This window comes from Harmonia axyridis, chromosome 5, assembly GCF_914767665.1.
Source record: "Harmonia axyridis chromosome 5, icHarAxyr1.1, whole genome shotgun sequence".
Taxonomy (NCBI): domain Eukaryota; kingdom Metazoa; phylum Arthropoda; class Insecta; order Coleoptera; family Coccinellidae; genus Harmonia; species Harmonia axyridis.
In genome coordinates, this window is record NC_059505.1 from 1,496,701 (window position 1) to 1,517,388 (window position 20,688).

Sequence of the window (20,688 nt, forward strand, 5' to 3'; positions counted from 1 at the left end):
GATATATTTTCAAATCCACAATTTTACTATATCATTATGAATGTATATTATATTGAATGAAATATATTTGTTTGAGTGATTCCCGATTAAATATGCAAATTTGAATATTTGGAATCCGACATTTTTCCCATATCTCAAATTTATAATAAGCAGAATATTTATTATTTCCTGTATCTACCTGCTGAAATCCAAGGTTTGGCAACTATTGCTCTTCTAGTGTCATCCGTTGTTTCACGTCGTTTGGCGCGCTTGAAGTTTGTTTTCTGAATTTCTGATATATTTAGGTATTCATCTCAATATATTCTGAGTTGATATGAAACGTTGATTTTCTATGGGACATAAGAAGTGTGTTCTTTGTGGAGAAACTCGCGAATTGAGTGAAATATCGTATCACTGATATTTTCATTTCCGGGCGCTACATGTCAAATTTGATAGTTCATGTTGGGGACAAAATTTGCTTACTGAAAATGACATATGCTCCCTCTATCTATATTTTTTACTCTGAAGATTTTACCTAGAGAATACTAATGAATAAATTTCTATTGCTTTTTTCATATATATGCCTTCAAATGTACCTATATCCGGAATGGTTGAGTAATTTCTTTAAGTAAATAAAATTATTGAAAAAATGAAGTAAAAAAGCCAAAAAGAATAGAAGCTAGGAAGAAATACGAGAATATTTTAATCCTAGCTAATTTAAGATGCTCATCGCAGCACGTGAATATTATGCGATAAAACGATACGATAGAGGAAATGTTTATATAAATCGAACACCAAATTTCGATAAAATCGAAATCCGAATCTGATAACATTGCCGTTCTTTTCCTTGAAATCATTAGGTCATTTTATTTAACATATTCACTTTCACGTTTTGTGTTAAAGTACGATATCAAAATTGAACATGGATGGCTATAGCGAAATTGAAGGTACAAGAAACCCCAAAAAACCTGATATCGTACTCGACAGCTACAGATGGGTGATAGTGTTAATTTTTGCTGCATTCTGTGGTTCGAATTTCTTTCTATTCATGCAGTTCACTATTATAGCCAATGTAACAAAAAGGTAAGTGATTCAGCTTTCAATTTTTCCATTCTAACCTTTGGGAATGAACTTATAACAGGTGTTTTTTTTTCGAGGTATATAACTTCAAATTGGCATTACTGTTCAATATGGCCACCGATTTAACAGCTGTCAAGTGATTTATTCTCAGTTTGGTTTGGCAATTCATCATGAATAGACTCACGCCTGAACAACGTTTACAAATAGTGCAATTTTATTTCGACAATAATGGTTCTGCGCGGAATACGTATCACGCACTACGTCCATTTTAGCGATGAAGCGCACTTCTGGTTGAATGGCTATGTCAACAAACAAAACTGCCGCATTTGGGGTGAAGCTAATCCTCAAGTATATGTCGAAACACCGTTACATCCAGAAAAACTGACTGTTTGGTGCGCTTTATGGGCGGGTGGAATCATTGGTCCGTACTTCTTCAAAAACGATGATGGCCAGAACGTTACAGTCAATGGTGATCGGTATAGAGCCATGATTACTAACTTTTTCATTCCTGAATTGAACAACCATGATGTCCAGAAGCTGTGGTTCCAAAAAGACGGCGCAACATGCCACACAGCTGGTGCCACAATCGATTTATTGAAAGACACGTTTGGTGACCGCCTAATTTCACGTTTTGGACCTGTGAATTGGCCTCCAAGATCTTGTGATTTAACACCGCTAGACTACTTTCTGTGGGGCTATGTAAAGTCATTGGTCTATGCGGATAAGCCACAAATCCTTGACCATCTGGAAGACAACATTCGCAGTGTTATTGCCGATATACGGCCACAAATGTTGGAAAAAGTCATCTAAAATTGGATGTCCAGATTAGACTACATCCGAGCCAGCCGTGGCGGTCATATGCCTGAAATCATATTTAAAATGTAATGCCACAACATTATCTTGCTGATAAATTAAATTCATGTCAATCGAATAATCCATCGTTGTTTTATTGCAATTTAAAGTTCTATAGCTCTAAAAAAACACTTGCAACCATCAGAATGATTTGGCAGTTTTTTTATACTTATTGAAGTTATAGCCTGGTGCGAATAAGATTAAAAATTTTTTGGCATTTTCAAAAATTCAAAAGTTGATACTCCAAAATTTTTTCAGATATTACAATATAGACAGCTTCATGACAGATGCTACAGGGCTGGTATTCATGGGATCTTACATATTATTCTTCATTCCCGTAGGTCACTTCATACAGCAAAAAGTAAGCAATCAAAACATATTAAAGGCTCCGTAATTCTGTTGCAACCTCATTTCTAGAACCTAAAAGAAATAGCTGTGATAAGCAGTGGATTGACAGCTTTTGGGAATTTCCTAAAACTGTTTGCTGTACCTCCAGATAGATTTTATCTTATTATCATATCCCAGGCCATATGTGGATTTGCTCAAGTGTTCATGGTGAGTTTACCTCCTAAAGTTGCAAGCACTTGGTTTGGAGCTGAAGAAGTTTCGATAGCATGTGCAGTTGGAGTCATGGGATGTCAAATCGGTATGTATGATGATAACAGGAGCTAATTCAATTGTAAACCAAGCTATAAAGTGAATAGTTTATTGGCGTGCAGACAAATTTTTAATTCTGGAAAAGGAACCTCCTCGAACGAAACTCGAACCTGCAACCGAGGAAGCATCCTCGGTAGCTTACTGGTTAGAGCGCTGGACTAGTGATTCGGAGGTTGCGGGTTCGAGTCCCGCTTGAGGAGATACTTTTTCCATAGTTTAAAATTTTTCTGCACGCCAATAAACTATTTACCTTATAATTAATTCACAGACGCTAAAATCCTTCATTTTCAAACTAAGCTATTTTTTCTAGGATTGGCTCTGGGGTGCGTTCTATCACCATATCTAGTGCCTGATACATTGAATATGCATGAAATTGCTTATGGTTTCTCTGCACTTTTCACCATCGATAATATTGTTTCAATAACAATATTAATTCTAGTCGTATTATGTAAGTATTTCGTTCATTAGGATTCAATTTAAGATGAAAGTTTTTATAGTTCAGATCTTTTTCTGAAGAGTTCTTGTTTCTGTCTTCATTTTTGTAGTATCATAAAACTCCAAGGTTTGATCTTTACTATACATATACACCCAACCTTGCAGTTTTATAATTCTATAAATAGCCAAGGGACAGCAGATTTACTGCATATACTTACTATAACAACTGAAGGTTTATGAATGCAAGATACCCAATAGGGTCAGATAGATATGGCTTCCAAAAAATATACTAACTGACAAAGAAACTGCTACACCTAGAAGGAGCTGTTTAAATTTCAATTTTTTTTTTGGTAAAATTTAGATAGTATAGCAAGGAGTGTATGATTGAAATTGGAAAAAAAATCGTGAAGGTTTTATCATGTGAACAATTTTCGTTACTCAAATATTGTAGTCGTGTTTTGCAAGTTTTTTAAATTTCACAACAAACCAGCTGTTCGAGGGGTCGAGATTTAGTTGATGTTAAAATGCCTAGAGCACGTGTACGCGGAATTTATCGCCAGCTAAGAGAATTTGAAAGACGACGAAGGGGCACAAATGAAGTTCAAGATCGACGTCTAAGACTTATGGCCATTAGAGACTGATTTGAGACAACTCGATCTTTGGCTGATGAGTGGTTAGGAGAACAAGGCCATCCTGTATCTATCCGAACGGTTTACCACCGAATAAGGTCTTTTGAACTGCAGCATTATCGACCCCATCTAGTATTACCTCTGAAGGTTGAGCATTGCCGGCAACGATTACAGTGGTGCAGAGAACGTCAACATTGGAATGTGGAAAGGCATCAGGTCGTCTTTTCTGATGAATCTCGATTCTCCTTGGGTGCACATGGCCAAAGAAGGGTTAGACGACGTCGAGAAGAAAGACGTGAACCTCAGTTTGATGTTAAGCGTCATGTACACCGGATTGTAGGCGTTATGGTATGGGGTGCTATTGCACATGCAAGTAGGTCACCTTTAGTTTTTATTCGAGGTAACATGACAGCGCTGCGTTACCTCCAAAAATAGTGGAGCCATATGTTCTCCCTTACCTTAACCGACTCGAGAATCCAATATATCAGCAAGATAATGCCCGACTTCATGTTGCCAGAGTTAGTTTTGACTTTTTCGAAGCCACCCATGTGAATCTTTTGCCATGGCCGCCCAGATCCCTTGATCTTTCGCCCATAGAGCATGTTTGGGACGTCATGGGTAGCAGGCTTGGAAATTTACCCCAGTCCCCACGTACTTTGACGGGTCTAAGACATGAAATACAGGTGGCTTGGGATAATATCCCTCAAGAAGAAAAAGACCATCTTACTGCATCAATGCCGAGACGTGTTGTGGAGTGTATAGATAATCGCGGTGGACAAACACATTATTAGCAAATTCGTTAAAAAAATTTGTAACCCCTTCAATTTTTTCTCCAAATTTCAATCATTTACTCCTTGCTATACTATCAATGTTTCACCAAAAAAAAATTGAAATTTGAACAGCTCCTTCTGGGTTTATGCAGATTCTTTGTTAGTTAGTATATTGGAGACATTGCACAGAGAAACCTCCAGCTTTTATAATATGACTTAAGTCTGGATTCCATTGGCTCTTGGAAAGAGGGTTAGTTCAACCCCAGCTGAGTCAATTTTTACATAATATCAAAGCTTTTCGATAATTATCAAGTCAGCAAAAATTGGTGAAAATTACCATCTATATTCTTCAGACACTCAATTGAAACAAACGTTGATATTGAAAAACTGATATCTTGATATGTTTGATCTAGTAGCCTTTTTCAGTCTTCAAATCGAAACCAGACTCGCCTCCCAGCCAATCACAAATGGACCGTTTGGATGGCGATGACGAAGTAGGTTATTTAGAAGCTTTCAAAGTTTTCATGAAGAACAAAGACTATATGATGGTCCTGACCACTTTCGGGATCTCATACGGTGTGTGGAACTGTCTTGGAATAATTGTGAATGAAATGTTCTTGCATTTTTTTCCTGTAGGTATTTTGTCTTCGACTAATAGCAATCTCAGTTATTTCTGAACTGATGAAGCAACTAACCTATTTCTACTTCAAGGGCTATGGCAAGAATTTGGGTATTCTGATATTATGTGGTGTGGTTGCAGGTGGTGTTTTAGGTACAGTAATCTTTGGTTACTTGTTGGATAAAACACATGAGTTTAAGTGAGTTTTATTTGGTAGATTGAGTCACACATTCTATTTGTATTTTTTCAGAGGAGTCGCCAATTTTGTCTTAGTAGCAAATTTCATTTCATGGGTTTGTTTGATTGTAGCTTTCCAAGCAAAATCGCTACTAGGAACTTCCTTACTCATACCTGTAATGGGGTAAGTATTTTTATTGGTCTATGGACAAAACCATATTGGTTTTTAAGCAGCTGATTATCATTAAATAAATTACTTTTCTTATTGTTTCATTTAGATATGTATAAGGCCAATTGAAAAGTCCCCGCTCTGATGCACAGATGCGGTGCTAGTTAGCTAGTATGAAATCCATATGATTTTTAGTTTGTACCAACCTTCAAACGATACGTGTCAAAATTTGAAAGCAGTCCGATCATTAGTTTGTGAGATATAGCGTTGTGAGTGTAGCTACTTTCGTTATTTAAAAAATGATGAAAAAAAAAAGAATTTTGTGTGCTGATAAAATATTGCTTTTTGAAGGGAAAAAAATACAGTTGAAGTCAAATCTTGGCTTGATGAAGAGTTTCCGGGGCCTGCACCAGGAAAATCAACCATCATTGATTGCTTTGCCAAGTTTAAACGTGGTGAAATGAGTACCGAAGACGGCGAACGAAGTGGACGCCCAAAAGATTCTGTCACCGACGAAAAAATCAAAAAAAGTTCACAAAATAATTCTGAATGACTGAATGTAAAGTGAAGTTGATCGATATAGCAGACATTGTGAAGATATCATTTGAACGTGTACATCAAATCATTCACGAATATTTGTATACGAGAAAGCTGTGTACAAAATGAGTGCCGCGCGAGCTCACAATAGATCAGAAGCAACAACGTGTTAATGATTCTGAGAAGTGTTTGAAGCTGTTTAAGTGCAATTAACCTGAATTTTAGCGTCGATATGTGACAATGGACGAAACACGGCTCCATAATTTCACTCTGGAGTCCAATCGACAGTCAGCTGAGTGGACTACACACGATGAACCGAATCCAGAGTGACGAAAAACACAACAGTCAGCTGGCAAGGTTATGGCATCAGTATTATGGGATGCGTAAGGTATAATATTCATTGATTACCTCCAAAAGAGCCAGACCATCAACAGCGATTATAACATAGCGTTATTGGATCGTTTTTAAAGGATGAAATCGTTGAAAACCTGCCTCATTTAAAAAAAAAGGTGCTGTTTCATGAAGACAATGCGGTGTGTCACAAATCAATGAGAACAATGGCAAAATTGCATGAATTGGGCTTTGAATTACTTCTGCATCCACCGTATTCGCCAGATCTGGCCACCAGCGACTTTTTTCCTGTTCTGAGACCTCAAAGGAATGCTCGCTGGAAAAAAATTTAGCGCCAATGAAGAAGTAATCGCCGAAATTGAGACCTATTTTGAAGCGAAAGACAAATCGTATCACAAAAATGGTATCGAAAAGTTGAAAGATCGCTATAACCGCTGTATCGTCCTCAAAGCCATCTATGTTGAATTAAAAAATCGAATTTTGCCAAAAAAAATGTGTTTTACTAAGGTAGACCGGGAGTGAACAAAAGATCTGCATGGTCGCAGTTCCCGGAAGGCTCACGAAGCAAAACGACCCCAGTTCAAATAATAATAAGGTAGACCGGGGACTTTTCAATTGGCCTGTTATCTTTAGTTTCATACTATATGAAGATATTTTGAAAATCTATTTTGCAATGTGTAAAAAGTAGTGAGAAGCCTAATTTAAAATTTGTTTCTATATGGAGGGTGTTCGAAAACTATGATATAAACCATAGTTACACTTTCTTCAATGTAACACCCTGAACATGAATCCATAAATGGAATGACGAGCTCAAATAATGATGAGTTTCTTCAAATAACTTTATACCTTAAAAGCACCATTTACGAGAAAATGCAGAATTTTGAAAAAATGCAGTTTTTTAATTGGATAATTTTTATTTTTCAGATTCTTCAGTGGCAGCCTTGTGGTTATAGGTTTCGAATATGCTACAGAAGTCACCTATCCTATTCCAGAGTATTTCAGTGCTTCTCTCTTGAACGCTTCCATCTATATATTCGCTATAGTTTCAGTTCTTGTTATAGAATGTGCATTCAAAGCGATAGGATTTTTAACTGGTCAGATTATTTTGGCTGTATTATTGTTAATAGCATCAGCCACTAGCTTTTTGATATCTTCTGATTACAAGAGAACAGACGCTAATTTAATAAATACAGAAATAACTAATTATAGGAGTTTAATGAATGATAAACTTCCATGAGGAATGCAACAAATATATTCGATTTCGAAGATTTTTGTTTTTAATTTATTCCCAAGTTTCATGGAAACCGGAAAGGTGATATTCATAGTTGGACTAGTCTCGTATTGGCAAACGAGAGAAAAAAAATAGAAATGATCACTTTCGAGTTAACAAGGAACAGGTCTAAGAAAAATCTAAATTTAGCGCAACACAAATTTCAATCCTGTATATAACCTTCGGGACTTTGATGTGTGATGTTAATTCAGCTAGGAAAGTCCATGAAAGTTGTTTTTATGAAGACAATAATGGAAATCCAAAAAAAATATTTTGGGAAATTCCTCTTTTAAATTTGAAGTAGTAAAGGTTGTGCCAATAAGAGGTTTCATTTTGATATTGAAAAAACTGGTATATTTCAACTATTTCAAGGGAAATCAATCAATAAATTTGTTAATAATGTGTTTGTCCACTGCGATTATCTATACACTCCCCAACACATTTCGGCAGTGATGTGATAAGATGATCTATTTCTTCTTGATACTATCCCAAGCTACCTGGACTTCATGTCTAAGAACCGCCAAAGTCCTTAGTGGCTGAAGTTAATTCACAAGCCTTCTCCCCATGATGTCCCAAACATGCTCTATGGGCGAAAGATCGGTGATCTGGGCGGCCATGGCAAAAGATTCACATGGGTCGCTTCGGAAAAGTTTAAACTAACTATGGCAATATGAGATCGGGCATTATCCTGCTGAAATATTGGATTCTCGAGCCGGTTAAGGTAAGGAAGAACATATGGCTCCACTATTCCTTGAAGGTAATGCAGCGCTGTCATGTTACCTCGAAAAAAGACTAAATGTGACCTACTTGCATGTGCAATAGCATCCCATACCATAACGCCTACTGTCCGGTGTACATGACGCTCAACATCAAACTGAGGTTCACGTCTTTCTCCCCGACGTCGTCTTACCCTTCTTCGACCATTATGTGCACCCAAGGAGAATCGAGATTCATCAGAAAAGACGACTTGATGCCATTCCACATTCCAATGTTGACGTTCTCTGCACCACTGCAATCGTTGCCGGCGATGCTCAACCATCAGAGGTAATACTAGATGGGGTCGATAATGCTGCAGTCCAAAAGACCTTATCCGGCGGTAAACTGTTCGGACAGTTACAGGATGGCCTTGTTCTCCTAACCACTCATCGACCAAAGATCGAGTTGTTGCAAATAGATCTCTAATGGCCATAAGTCTTAGAAGTCGATCTTGAACTTCATTTGTGCCCCTTCGACGTCCGGTGCCTACTCTTCTTCGATTTTGGGCATTATCAAACCACGCTTGACGACATCTCATATCAGTAGTTGGATTTATTTATTTATTTATTAGCGATTTCTCGGAATGACAACCCCGCCTCCCGTAGACCAATAATTCGACCTCTTTCAAATTCACTTAGCTTGCGATAAATTCCGCGTACACGTGCTCTAGGCATTTTAACAACAACTAAACATCGACTTCGGATTTTCTCGAACAGCTGATTGGTTTGTGAAATTTTGAAAAATTTGCAAAAAACGTCTACAATATGTTAAAATAGTAATTTACGTAACAAGTCCGGAAAATAGGTTTTTTTTGGACGAATAGACAAAATTCCAGGACGAGCGTAAGCGAGTCCTGGAAGTCTGTGAGTCCAAAAAAACCATTTTCGGGCGTGTTGCGTACAATATTTTTTCGGCAGCCATGTAAAATAACACTATCGCTGCTGCTTTCCATATTTTATTGCGATTACGATAAAAAACATGCAAATTTTTGACAACTAATTTCATATGAACTGTCAGCCGTTATCTCGGTTGCTATGGATTCTATGATTCTTTTCCGGCCTAGTCCGGGAAGTACGTACTTTCCGGACTAGGCCGGGAAATGCTACTTTCTCAAAGAAAAAGCGTCCGGGAAGTGAGCACTTCCCGGACGGTTGCCGAAAAAAATTGTTTACATGAAAAAACCAACGATTTTTTTCTCCAAATTCCAATCATTTACTCCTTGCTAGATACCATCTATCTTTTTCAAAAAAAAAATTGAATTTGAACAGCTCCTTCTGGGTGTTGCAGTTTCTTTGTCAGTTAGTATATGATCACTCATTCATTTTCTTGAAACCCTAACAAAATAGTTGAATGAAAGGAAGCGGAAAATGATACGGAAATCGACCATATCTGAAAATTGGACGCGATTCACTATTCTGCCGATAATTTCCCTGATTGCACTTCATAGTCAATTCATCAAGTAATGCATATAATTTCTGAAATAACTCCTCTGAGGATAAAAGATAAGTCTGAACTAAAATTATACAGATATAGATGGGTCGAACTAACAATTTTCTCGTTATATTGCATCACAAACTTTTTTCTCACATTCCAGTTCATCGTTATAGCTGACACAACACAGAAGTGAGTAATAATAACTAGACTACACAGTTCAAACAAACCAATCCACTAACTAAAAACCTTTTTCTAGATACTACAACATAAGTAGTACAATATGCAACGCCTCTGGTTTAGTGTTTCTTCTTGCTTACCTAATATTTTTCATTCCCATTGGACGGCTTATGAAGAACCATGTACGTTTTAGGTGAGTTAAATCCATGACAATAATTTCCAAATTGGTGATTCCAGGGTTTGAGGTCCATATCTATCATAAGTACAGGACTTACAGCCTCAGGCAACTTACTCAAATTATATGCTGTACCACCAGACAAATTCTACATGATACTCATTTCGCAGAGTATATGCGGTATAGCTCAGGTTTTCATGACAGGTTTACCACCTAAATTGGCCTCTGTTTGGTTTGGATCTGAAGAAGTGTCCATGGCTTGTGGCATTGGTGTGATGAGTTGCCAACTAGGTAACAGAATAAATTTCTCCAACCCTCAGAGTTTTTTGTCTTTACGAAGAAGAGTAGGTTTGGAAATCAGCTGAACAATAGAATGTTAGTGTGATTTTTCAGGAATAGCTATGAGTTTGGCACTGCCAATATTTTTGGTACCAAATACAAGCAATACCAAGGAAGTTGCTGATGGTTTCTATGAAATGTACGTTTGTGACAACATCGCTTCAGTGCTTCTCTTCATTATTGTCCTATTATGTAAGTTCATAATTCTTTTTTTCTACATTCATGCAAAAAGCAAAACTTTATTGAACTATATTTAGTGGAAAAAGAAGTTCTTCATTGCACTAGTGCAATAAAGTTTTTCATGCACTCATTTGTCATTCTACTTCAACGTGCTGTCATCATGACAAACAAATATTTCAGCCTGAAGGAAATAACGATGTACAGTTACCAAGTACTAGTACGTTTACCGTAGTTACAAATCAAGAAGTGGATTTAAAAAGTACTTCACTACGAAATATTCATATTGAAAATTGCACCAATTGTTCATTCACTTTCAACATTGAGGGTAAAAATAAAGTTTGAGTTAAATTGTTCGTAACGTATTAGTTCCTGTTTCAATGCAAATCGATATTAATAATAAAGTATTCAAGTTGCGCTTTTCATTTTCCTACACCTAGTGCCGCACCTCAATAAATCATTTTTTGCTTTTTGCATGAACGTAGAAAAAATGTTGTATGCAACTCGTGCAATAAACATTCACTTTTTGCACTTGTTGCGTAAATAACTATCAAAAAATCACTGAGTAAACATTATAATGGTTGTTTTTATAAAAGCTTGAGAAGTTTAAATGATAATGCAAGACAAGAAATATTTTGTTTTCCTACAAGAAAACTTATTTAGTTTTTAGATCTCAGCCCCGATCACCACCAAGTTTATCACAAGAAGCATTACGAGAAGGAAATGATAGTGAATCTACTGAAAAAGTGACCTTGAAAAACTACTTGAAGAATAAGGATTTTCTGCTGATACTCTATTCTTTTGGAACCGCCTGGGGTTTGTGGAATTCCAACGGAATAACCATGAATGAAATGTTTATAAATTATTTCCCCGTGAGTATTGCCTTTTCGACTTCTAGTTCAGATTTTTCTTGTAAGAATATAAAACGTTCCATGGAAACTTTCAATTGATCCTCATTTTTACAGACTGTTGGAAAGATTCTTTGGATTCTTCTTATGGTGTCAATCTTGCTGGGAGGAGTCATTGGCTCAATTGTTTTTGGTTTCATTATGGATAAAACACACGAGTTTAAGTGAGTCATCTTTTCAATAAAGTCGGCAGTAGAGAATTTAGCCACGTCCCCATAATAGCTATATTCAATTTCAAAAAATGAAGAAATTACAAAATAAATTTTCGATATATGTAAAACGCTATATTAACAAAATGAAAAGTCCCCAGTCTGATGCACAGATGTTGGTGTTAGTATTAAATTCATATTATTTTTAGTAAGTACCAACCTTCAAACGATACGTCAAAATTTGAGAGTAGTCCGACCTTTAGTTTGTGAGATATTGCGTTGTGAGTGTAGCTATTTTTGTTATTTGAAAAAAGATGATGAAAATAATTTCGTGTGCTGATAAAATATTGTTTTTTGATAAGAAAAATTACAGTTGACGCAAAATCTTGGCTTGATGAAGAGTTTCCGGAGTCTGCACCAGGAAAATCAACCATCATTGATTGTGCTAAGTTTAAACGTGGTGAAATGAGCACCGAAGACGGCGAACGCAGTGGACGCCCAAAAGAGGCTGTCAAAGACGAAAAAATCAAAAAAGCTCACAAAATAATTTTGAATGACCGTGAAGTGAAGTTGATCGAGATAGCAGACATTGTGAAAATATCATCTGAACGTATACTATACATCATATCATTCACGAATATTTGTACATAAGAAAGCTGTGTGCAAAATAGGTGCCGTTCGAGCTCACCATCGATCAAAAGCAACTACGTCTTAATGATTTTAAACAGTGTTAGAAGCTGTTTAAGTGCAAAAAACCTGAATTTTTGCGTCGATTTGTGACAATTGATGAAAATTGCTCCATGATTTCACTCCGGAGTCCAATCGACAGTCAGCTGAGTGGACTGCACACGATGAACCGAATCCAAAGCGAGGAAAACACAACAGTCAGCTGGGAAGGTTATGGCATCAGTATTCTGGGATGCGCAAGGTATAATATTCATTGATTACCTCCAGACCATCAACAGCGATTATTATATAGCGTTATTGGATCGTTAAAAGGATGAATCGTTAAAAAACGGCCCCATTTGAAGGAAAAAAATGTGCTGTTTCATCAAGACAATGTGCCGTGTCACAAATCAATGGAAACAATGGCAGAATTGCATGAATTGGGATTCGAATTGCTACTGCATCCACCGTATTCGCCAGATCTGGCCCATAGCGAGTTTTTCCTGTTCTGAGACCACGAAAAAATGCTCGCCGGAAAGAAATTTAGCCCCAATGAAGAAGTAATCGCCGAAACTAAGGCCTATTTTGAAGCGAAAGACAAATCGTACTACAAAAATGGTATCGAAAAGTTGGAAGATCGCTATAATCGCTGTATCGCCCTCGAAGGCAACTATGTTGAATAATAAAATCGATTTTTGCCAAAAAAAATTGTGTTTTTTATGGTAGACTGGGGACTTTTTAATTGGCCTGTTAGCATAGCGAACATTAAGACTAATCGTTTTTGACATTTTATATTGAGATAATACTGAGATGGATTAAAACTCTTTCAGGAAATTATCTCTGTTTTTGTTGATAATGATATGCCTGTCATGGTCACTGTTCATTTTCTTCATTCAAGATGGATCTCTGGTAGGAACATGCACTTCTTTCCTCATGGGAGGGTAACTATCTCTCAATATTTATTCGCTATAAACAAAATTTTCATATTTTTTTTTCGTTAACAGGTTCTTTGGTGGAAGCCTTGTAGTGACCGCCTTCGAATATTCTATGGAAGTAATTTATCCTCTACCGGAAGCAGTTGGGATAACACTTCTGATTACTTCTGTATATTTCTTTTCAATTTTTTACACATTACTATCAGAATATATTTTCGAAAACTTCGGGTTCCTTACTGGACAAATCGTCATATCGATTGCCTTTAGAACAGCAGCTATTGGGTGCATTTTTATATCATCGAATTTCAAGAGAAGAGAAGTCAATTTATCAGGTTCCCATCAACCTATGAATAGTGCAATAATTTAATACATAGAGCTGTTATTATATTCACAGTAATTGAATAAACTAAGAACTGAATGAGAATTTTTTATAACGTAATGGAATAATTATTTATAATACAAGTTCAGAAGACATTGATATTCTTCCCCGGGTTCAAAATTCAAAAACGACCCACGAAGTGGCTAGTTTTTGAAATAACCAATCTAAGAATGAGCCTTCTTCAATAGAATCATGTGTTATTTTCTTTAATTCACTGAATTTTTATTGAAACTAATAAAATATTCCCATAAATATACAGGGTGGTCCAGATTTTAGTGCGATAACTTTGGCATCGGATAGAACAACTCTTTTCATGAAAAAAAAATCCTATAAACATTTAACCAAACAAGCTATACGTTTTCGATATACAGAGTTTTAATGTTTGAAAAAAAAAATAAGTATTTTACTTATAACTCTGGTATTATTACATTCATTGTTTTAATTTTTAGGACTTGATAATGTAATGTTTCGGATTAGGTAAGTGTCTCATGCCAACCTTATCCAGTGGCGTAGATATAAGGGTGCGATGATTCTTTTCTCATTGAAAATCTAAACCATCGTCTTTTTTCGAAAAAATTGTTTCATTTCTGAAATCAACATAGCTCAATTAAAAGAAGGTCTCTTGAATTATTTTCGTAGAATGTACCATTTTCGAGATAATCGAGTACAAAGCAAATACGCTCCACGCCACTAGATAATTTTAGCAGGTGCAGGAGACACTTACCTAATTCAATACCTTAAAATTGAAAGAATCAATGTAATTATTATTACATTGATTCTTTCAATTTTAAGGTATTGAATTAGGTAGTTGAAGTTTGAAAAAAATAAGTTCCAATTAAAACTCTAGTATTCTAGAGTTTTAATTGGAACTTATTTTTTTCAAACTTCAACACCCTGTATCTCGAAAACGAAGCTTGTTAGGATTAGTGTTATTACGGATTTTCTTCATGAAAAGAGGTGTTCTATCCGACGCACAAAAATCTGGACCAGCCTGTATATCAATGATGAAGTATACAGGATGATTCACCGGGATGGCCTATTAGACGTTTATGGAAAACTAATCATAATTAGTCTGTGACAGAAAGAAACTAAAATTCGGTGTTTGGATAACTAAATGTTTCAATTCATGAATTATAATGAATTTTTCGTTGGGATTGTTGAAAAATCCATAAACCAATACAATTTTCAATTACGAATAATTCATTACAATTCTTGAAATGTCAAATTTAGTTATGGAAACATCGAATGTCAGTTTCTTTCTGTGTTTTCCAGAAGTCACAGACACAGTTATAAATTGCGGTTTTTCTTCATTTAAAGTTCTTCCTCGATAACTCTTAAAGTATTCATTTTAGGTATAGGGTTTGCTTGAGTAAGCCCCACTATTTTTGTTCGTAGAAGCGACTGAAATAATAAATATCCTATATAGTTCATGATCTTCTTATAATCACTCTGTACATTCTTGATCCAAACCGCAAACAGTCTTATAATACTACGTATTTGCAGAATCGAAAAAGAAATCTCCAAAAAAATGTGAGTCCCCATGGGCTGAGCATTAAAAAAACGTAAATACTAAATTACAATGAAGAATCACCAAGCTTTCGCCAACTGAAAAGTTCTCAAAATGCTTCAGTTTCATTTCTTTATTACGACCCTAGACAAATGACAAAACAAACTGATTATTTCATCTTGGAACGTCATATTTCAGATTAATGTCATCAACAAGATCTCTAGCTAGTTTCATTGATTTCCCCAACTCCGATAGCTTATTTTCCATTCTTTCCATCAGTGCTGTCTGCCTCAATATACCACTCGTTATTCTTTTGAACTAAGGATTTGATCAGTGTTACATTTGAGGAATTTATTTAAAAGTTTGGTAATACTCACCTTGACGTCGTCCACTGTAGATTTTCTGTTATCGATAGGTGCTAAAATCTCCACGCAACGCTTTGTTTTGAATATATTCTCACATTTCTTCAGCTCTTTCAGGAAACCATCGGCTGGATCTTGAGATTCTTGGTTTTTATGATTTTGCATTTTTAGACGTCATCACTAGAATTTGAAAGATAGGTCAAAATTAAAGTCATAGACAATAATCAAGACAAGTGGAAAAACTTTGTGATCAAGAAATGTATAAACTAGAAATTTTTTGAGATTCTATTTATAAATAACTTTTAATATAGTTTTGAAAATATAGTAAGTGAAAGGCTGCAATTTTTTCATTATGTTTTATCTACGAAAAGGGAAAAAATTAAATAGATTCACTCACTGAAGTAATGTCTCATTTTTCTATTTCATTGAATGAGGTGAATTACGAGTTTCTAACAGAATGTTCACTAGAACTGGTACTGCTTCCATCGCTACATTCCACTTTTTCCGAAAAACTCACTCTCTCTGAAAGAAAAGAGAACGTCTCAATAAAATCGTCAGAAAAGTATTAAGCCAATGGTTAATCAATTAAGCAAATATAAAATTAAATGAGCAGGTAATATATCGAATTTCATTTATGTATTGATTTTGGTTTATTATTTCAACCATTTAACATCTTTGGGAACTAAGTAGAAAAAAAACATAAAGGGTGTTTTTTTAGAGATATAGAACTTTAAATTGCAATAAAACAACGATGGATTATTCGATTGACATGAATTTTATTTATCCGCAAGATAATCTTGTGGCATTACATTTTAAATATGATTTCTGGCATATGACCGCCACGGCTGGCTCGGATGTAGTCCAATCTGGACGTCCAGTTTTCGATGACTTTTTCCAACATTTGTGGCCGTATATCGGCAATAACACGGCGAATGTTGTCTTCCAAATGGTCAAGGATTTGTGGCTTATGCGCATAGACCAATGACTTTACATATCCCCACAGAAAGTAGTCTAGTGGTGTTAAATCACAAGATCTTGGAGGCCAATTCACAGGTCCAAAACATGAAATTAGGCGGTCACCAAACGTGTCTTTCAATAAATCGATTGTGGCACGAGCTGTGTGACATGTTGCGCCGTCTTGTTGGAACCACAGCTTCTGGACATCATGGTTGTTCAATTCAGGAATGAAAAAGTTAGTAATCATGGCTCTATACCGGTCACCATTGATTGTAACGTTCTGGCCATCATCGTTTTTGAAGAAATACGGACCAATGATTCCACCAGCCCATAAAGCGCACCAAACAGTCAGTTTTTCTGGATGTAACGGTGTTTCGACATACACTTGAGGATTAGCTTCACTCCAAATGCGGCAGTTTTGTTTGTTGACGTAGCCATTCAACCAGAAGTGCGCTTCATCGCTAAACAAAATAAAATGGACGTAGTGCGCGATACGTATTCTGCACAGAACCATTATTTTCGAAATAAAACTGCACTATTTGCTAGCGTTGTTCAGGCGTGAGTCTGCTCATGATGAATTGCCAAACCAAACTGAGAATAAATCACTTGACAGCTGTTAAATCAGTCGCCATCTTAAACAGTAATGCCAACTTAAAGTTATATACCTCGAAAAAAACACCCGTTAGAAGTAACCTCCTTGAAGCCATCCCAGATACTGCAGTTGATTAGAACTCTGGAATTGAAGGGAAGCTACACACTACAAGGACTAATAGCGAGAATAGCTCTGATGGGGGGTACTATAGACCATATAATCGCGGTGCCCCTTAATGCAATCATATTTCCAAAATTTGACCTCATTAATTCGATGAAGGTTAACTTAAAGGCACCTCTTCAAACCAATGTTATTATTGAGTTGCTTTACTTTACCGCACAAATGAATGTGGAAAAGTACTACTTTACGCACTCTTTTTTCTCAATTTTGTTTTCATATTTTATATGTATTCGAATTTTTCGAAATGACCAATGACTATGAACTATAATCCACAACAAAAAGCTACCGAATATAAATGACAAGACCTGAATGAGTTTAGGCCAGCTTCATAAGTATATTTTCATTCATAAACAACATGATATCTACTATTTCTACAATTATTCTCCAGGCGAATCGTCCTCTTCTCAGCTGTATCCTTAAAAGTCACTCGGACCACCTTCTCATCATCAACACAAGGGTCACAGCAAGAGTACCAACCATTTGTTCTACAATCATAGCATGTCTTCCCACAAAACCTATTGGTGTTCATTCTACACGGGCAGACATTCCTTGGCCTATCCACTTCCGAATAATATCTTCTTAAGCGTGTATCGTAGCAACCAGAATCACATCCCCACCTATTCATGACAACACAAGGATTTTCGTAGAAAGGTCTAGATGAAGGAGGATCTCTGCCGATGAAATAGCTGATGAATCTACCAGTTGTTTCTAAGGCACTTGAGCATATATTTGAGAGAAGCTGCCCAACTGCAATCAAGGGTCCACCACCACGACAGCAAGTTTCTTGTACATGATCATTTCCAACCTTGCAGTCACAACAGTTGCAGAGTATTTTTGCTTGGATAGCTTTGGTTTCTGTAATTTCTTCTCTGTCGGCTGAATATTTATTTATTGACAAGCAGTAGTTCTTTCCTGGGCATACTTTTTCTAACGTCTTTTCCTCAAAAGTAACATCTGGTGCTTGTGGTACTGAAGTTGATTGTTTGTCAGTTTTATCTGTCTCCTCTATTCCTTCTCTTGCATTTTCAGGTGTTGTGGTTTGATCTGAAAATGAAACATTATCAAGAGATTGTTGCGCTTTTGAAGTTGAAGCTACGTTTGTCTGGATAAATTTGCTCTCAGAATCAAGTTCAGGCGATGTTTGGACTTTGTTCGACTTTTGTCCCGCTTGAGTCATTTCATCATTTGAAGATTTATTTAGCTGATTAACTGATTCAGTAGCTGTGTCATTGTATTCGCGAATTCCTTCTGACTTGTCGTCTTTTTTCTCTTGATAGCAAATTTGAGTGCAATTTTGTTCAACTGATTTCGATGTTTTTTCTCCGATCTCAAAATTCTTTTTCGCTAATTCTTCAGGTTTTACCACAACTTTTTCATCAGCACCTGCATCTTCCTGAATGTTTAATTTATCAGAATTGATCTTGTTATCGATATTAACACTTGTGGAATTTACTTTTGCTTCTAACTCCATATTTTCAACTAATTCTTTGGTCTCAGTTATCGATTTCATTACAGGTATATCAGATTCAGAAAGATGAGTAGTTTGTGCAGGTTCTTCATCTGGTATAACCTTCGAGATAGGTTGTGAAACTTCCTGAGTATTGATTTCTTCCTTTTTATTTATGACTGCGATATACTGGATGTCATTATTCTTGACAGAAGGATCAATTTTATCTGAACGTTGGTCAGTGTTTAATGCACCTTTGTCATTAATGGTATTGTCATTTATTTTTTTAATATCTGGAGACTTGACTCCAGATTCAATAGTTGTTGATTTTGCTTCATTTGTTCGCTTCAGACTATTTTCCTCCGAAACTGGAGGTATGACTTTAATGATTTTCTCTTCGTCATTTATTTGTCGTCTAGACTCATTTTTCTTTTTGTGGTAGGAAGGAACATTTGTTTTTGGGGTCGTTTTAGAAGTGTATTTACCATGAGTCAGTTCTTCCTTTTTTTCAAATTCGGAATTATCGAACAAATAACTCAAATTATAAGTGTCTATGTAGTTTTCTTTACCAAGTTTTGCAACATTTGCAACTTTATACAATTCTCTAAAATGATCTATATCCCTATCCAGTTGTTTTATGTAATCTTTTGCGGTTGTCCTGAAACTTTGTGCCATTTTGACTATACCTTTTCTTTTCATCTTCATTTCATTGATATATTTCACGACATCGGCATTATCGTTCTGAGATGAAGGTGGTCCTATTGTCGAGGAAATATCTTCGATTTCTAACTGCTTGGTTGGTTGTTTGAGTGATTTGAGTGTCGTAGTTTTCTCTTCGGTTATTTCCAGAGTTTTTCCACAAAAAGAGAACGACAATTCATCCGAGGCATTCCGTTTCTAAAAGAAAAATTAAGTTGAGATGGAAATTCTATGATATTGCTATTATGTTACCTCATCGCAGCATTCACATTTCTTTTCTGAAAGGTTGACGGAAAAATGAGGATAAATTCGATTGTTTTTCGAGAATCATACAAACATTACTCACTTAGACATGAAGGCCTCCGTTTTTCATTCTTCTTTTTCCACATATCCAAGCAGTCACAACACAAGTAGGCTTCAGCGTCTGCTTCTCTTGTTGCTTGATCAACTATGTCATAATCTCTGCAGCATCTCTCTTTACGTTCACCAATCACCAGGTTTTTTGCCTAGATACCAAAAATTTGTAAATTTTTTATAAACGTAAGTTGAATGTATATTACACTTCCGTATTTATTTGGATTTGGTTTAGGAAAGCAGGTACATCTTCTAGTCTCCACTGGATCACAAGTACATATTTTCAGTTTTGATCTCGTGTCACATTCGTCTATTCTATGGAATAGCTGCTCCTTTTGATCTGCGCACAAACTTACAGACTGGACACCGCAACAACAAGTATTGCCTGAAATGAAGAGATTCGCTGCAATATTTGTCAAAAATCATTCTGTTTTATTGGAAAACAATTTCAGGAAAACTAAAAAGTAGCTGATGGTGCCTTTCACAAAACTGATCCATCAATCAACAGATTGTTTCTACAGGGTTTTCCAATGAGAGTTTTATTTTGAATAACATCTCTCTGGACAGCTGTCACTTTTGAAGCTGTCCGCTTTTGACAAGTAACGGGTGTTTTTTTCGAGGTATATAACTTTAAGTTGGCATTTTTGTTCAAGATGGCGACCGATTTAACAGCTGTCGAGTGTTTATTCTCCGTTTGGTTTGGCAATTCATCATGAATAGACTCACGCCTGAACAACGCTTGCAAATAGTGCAATTTTATTTCGAAAATAATGGTTCTGTTTGAAATACGTATCGCGCACTACGTCCATTTTATTTTGTTAAGCGATGAAACGCACTTCTGGTTGAATGGCTACGTCAACAAACGAAACTGCCGTATTTGGAGTGAAGCTAATCCTCAAGTGTATATCGAAACACCGTTACATCCAGAAAAACTGACTGTTTGGAGCGTTTTATGGGCTAGTGGAATCAT

At 36.1% G+C, this 20,688-nt stretch overlaps 3 protein-coding genes across 6 annotated transcripts in view; 2 read left to right on the forward strand and 1 right to left on the reverse strand.

Annotated features, from left to right (window-relative positions):
• LOC123679652 (ionotropic receptor 75a-like) overlaps positions 1-20,688 on the reverse strand; it is an 84,121-nt gene that overhangs the window by 61,329 nt on the left and 2,104 nt on the right. The window contains exons 2-6 of one of the 4 annotated variants that reach the window (XM_045617043.1): positions 19,925-20,103; positions 19,711-19,870; positions 19,617-19,642; positions 18,315-19,562; positions 17,529-18,262 (exon numbers count right to left, since the gene is read on the reverse strand). In XM_045617043.1, the coding sequence (XP_045472999.1) occupies positions 18,224-18,262; positions 18,315-19,562; positions 19,617-19,642; positions 19,711-19,870; positions 19,925-20,103 (1,652 nt within the window). In that variant the 3' untranslated portion in view covers positions 17,529-18,223. Of the gene's footprint in view, positions 1-15,504; positions 15,670-15,886; positions 16,012-17,528; positions 19,563-19,616; positions 19,643-19,710; positions 19,871-19,924; positions 20,104-20,688 lie in introns of those variants that run through there. The other 3 variants (XM_045617046.1, XM_045617042.1, XM_045617044.1) reach the window with 3 other exon arrangements.
• Positions 676-7,523, forward strand: LOC123679654 (feline leukemia virus subgroup C receptor-related protein 2-like). The gene is made up of 8 exons (XM_045617048.1): positions 676-1,062; positions 2,170-2,272; positions 2,329-2,557; positions 2,879-3,016; positions 4,829-5,034; positions 5,114-5,220; positions 5,272-5,382; positions 7,180-7,523. Exons 1-8 carry the CDS (start codon positions 902-904, stop codon positions 7,490-7,492), a joined length of 1,368 nt encoding a protein of 455 aa, XP_045473004.1. The 5' UTR covers positions 676-901; the 3' UTR covers positions 7,493-7,523.
• LOC123679660 (feline leukemia virus subgroup C receptor-related protein 1-like) lies at positions 9,706-13,645 on the forward strand. Its single transcript, XM_045617053.1, has 6 exons — positions 9,706-10,358; positions 10,461-10,598; positions 11,247-11,455; positions 11,549-11,655; positions 13,137-13,247; positions 13,311-13,645. Exons 1-6 carry the CDS (start codon positions 10,220-10,222, stop codon positions 13,606-13,608), a joined length of 1,002 nt encoding a protein of 333 aa, XP_045473009.1. The 5' UTR covers positions 9,706-10,219; the 3' UTR covers positions 13,609-13,645.

Bases quoted from the DNA above. Each gene is read 5' to 3' on its own strand.
- LOC123679654 (XM_045617048.1), top strand. From the start codon at position 902: ATGGATGGCTATAGCGAAATTGAAGGTACAAGAAACCCCAAAAAACCT. The intron at 1,063-2,169 runs GTAAGTGATTCA...AAATTTTTTCAG, and splicing joins ATAGCCAATGTAACAAAAAG to ATATTACAATATAGACAGCT. The intron at 5,035-5,113 runs GTAGGTATTTTG...TTCTACTTCAAG, and splicing joins TGTTCTTGCATTTTTTTCCT to GGCTATGGCAAGAATTTGGG.
- LOC123679660 (XM_045617053.1), top strand. From the start codon at position 10,220: ATGATACTCATTTCGCAGAGTATATGCGGTATAGCTCAGGTTTTCATG. The intron at 10,599-11,246 runs GTAAGTTCATAA...AAACTTATTTAG, and splicing joins CTTCATTATTGTCCTATTAT to TTTTTAGATCTCAGCCCCGA. The intron at 11,656-13,136 runs GTGAGTCATCTT...AAACTCTTTCAG, and splicing joins GATAAAACACACGAGTTTAA to GAAATTATCTCTGTTTTTGT.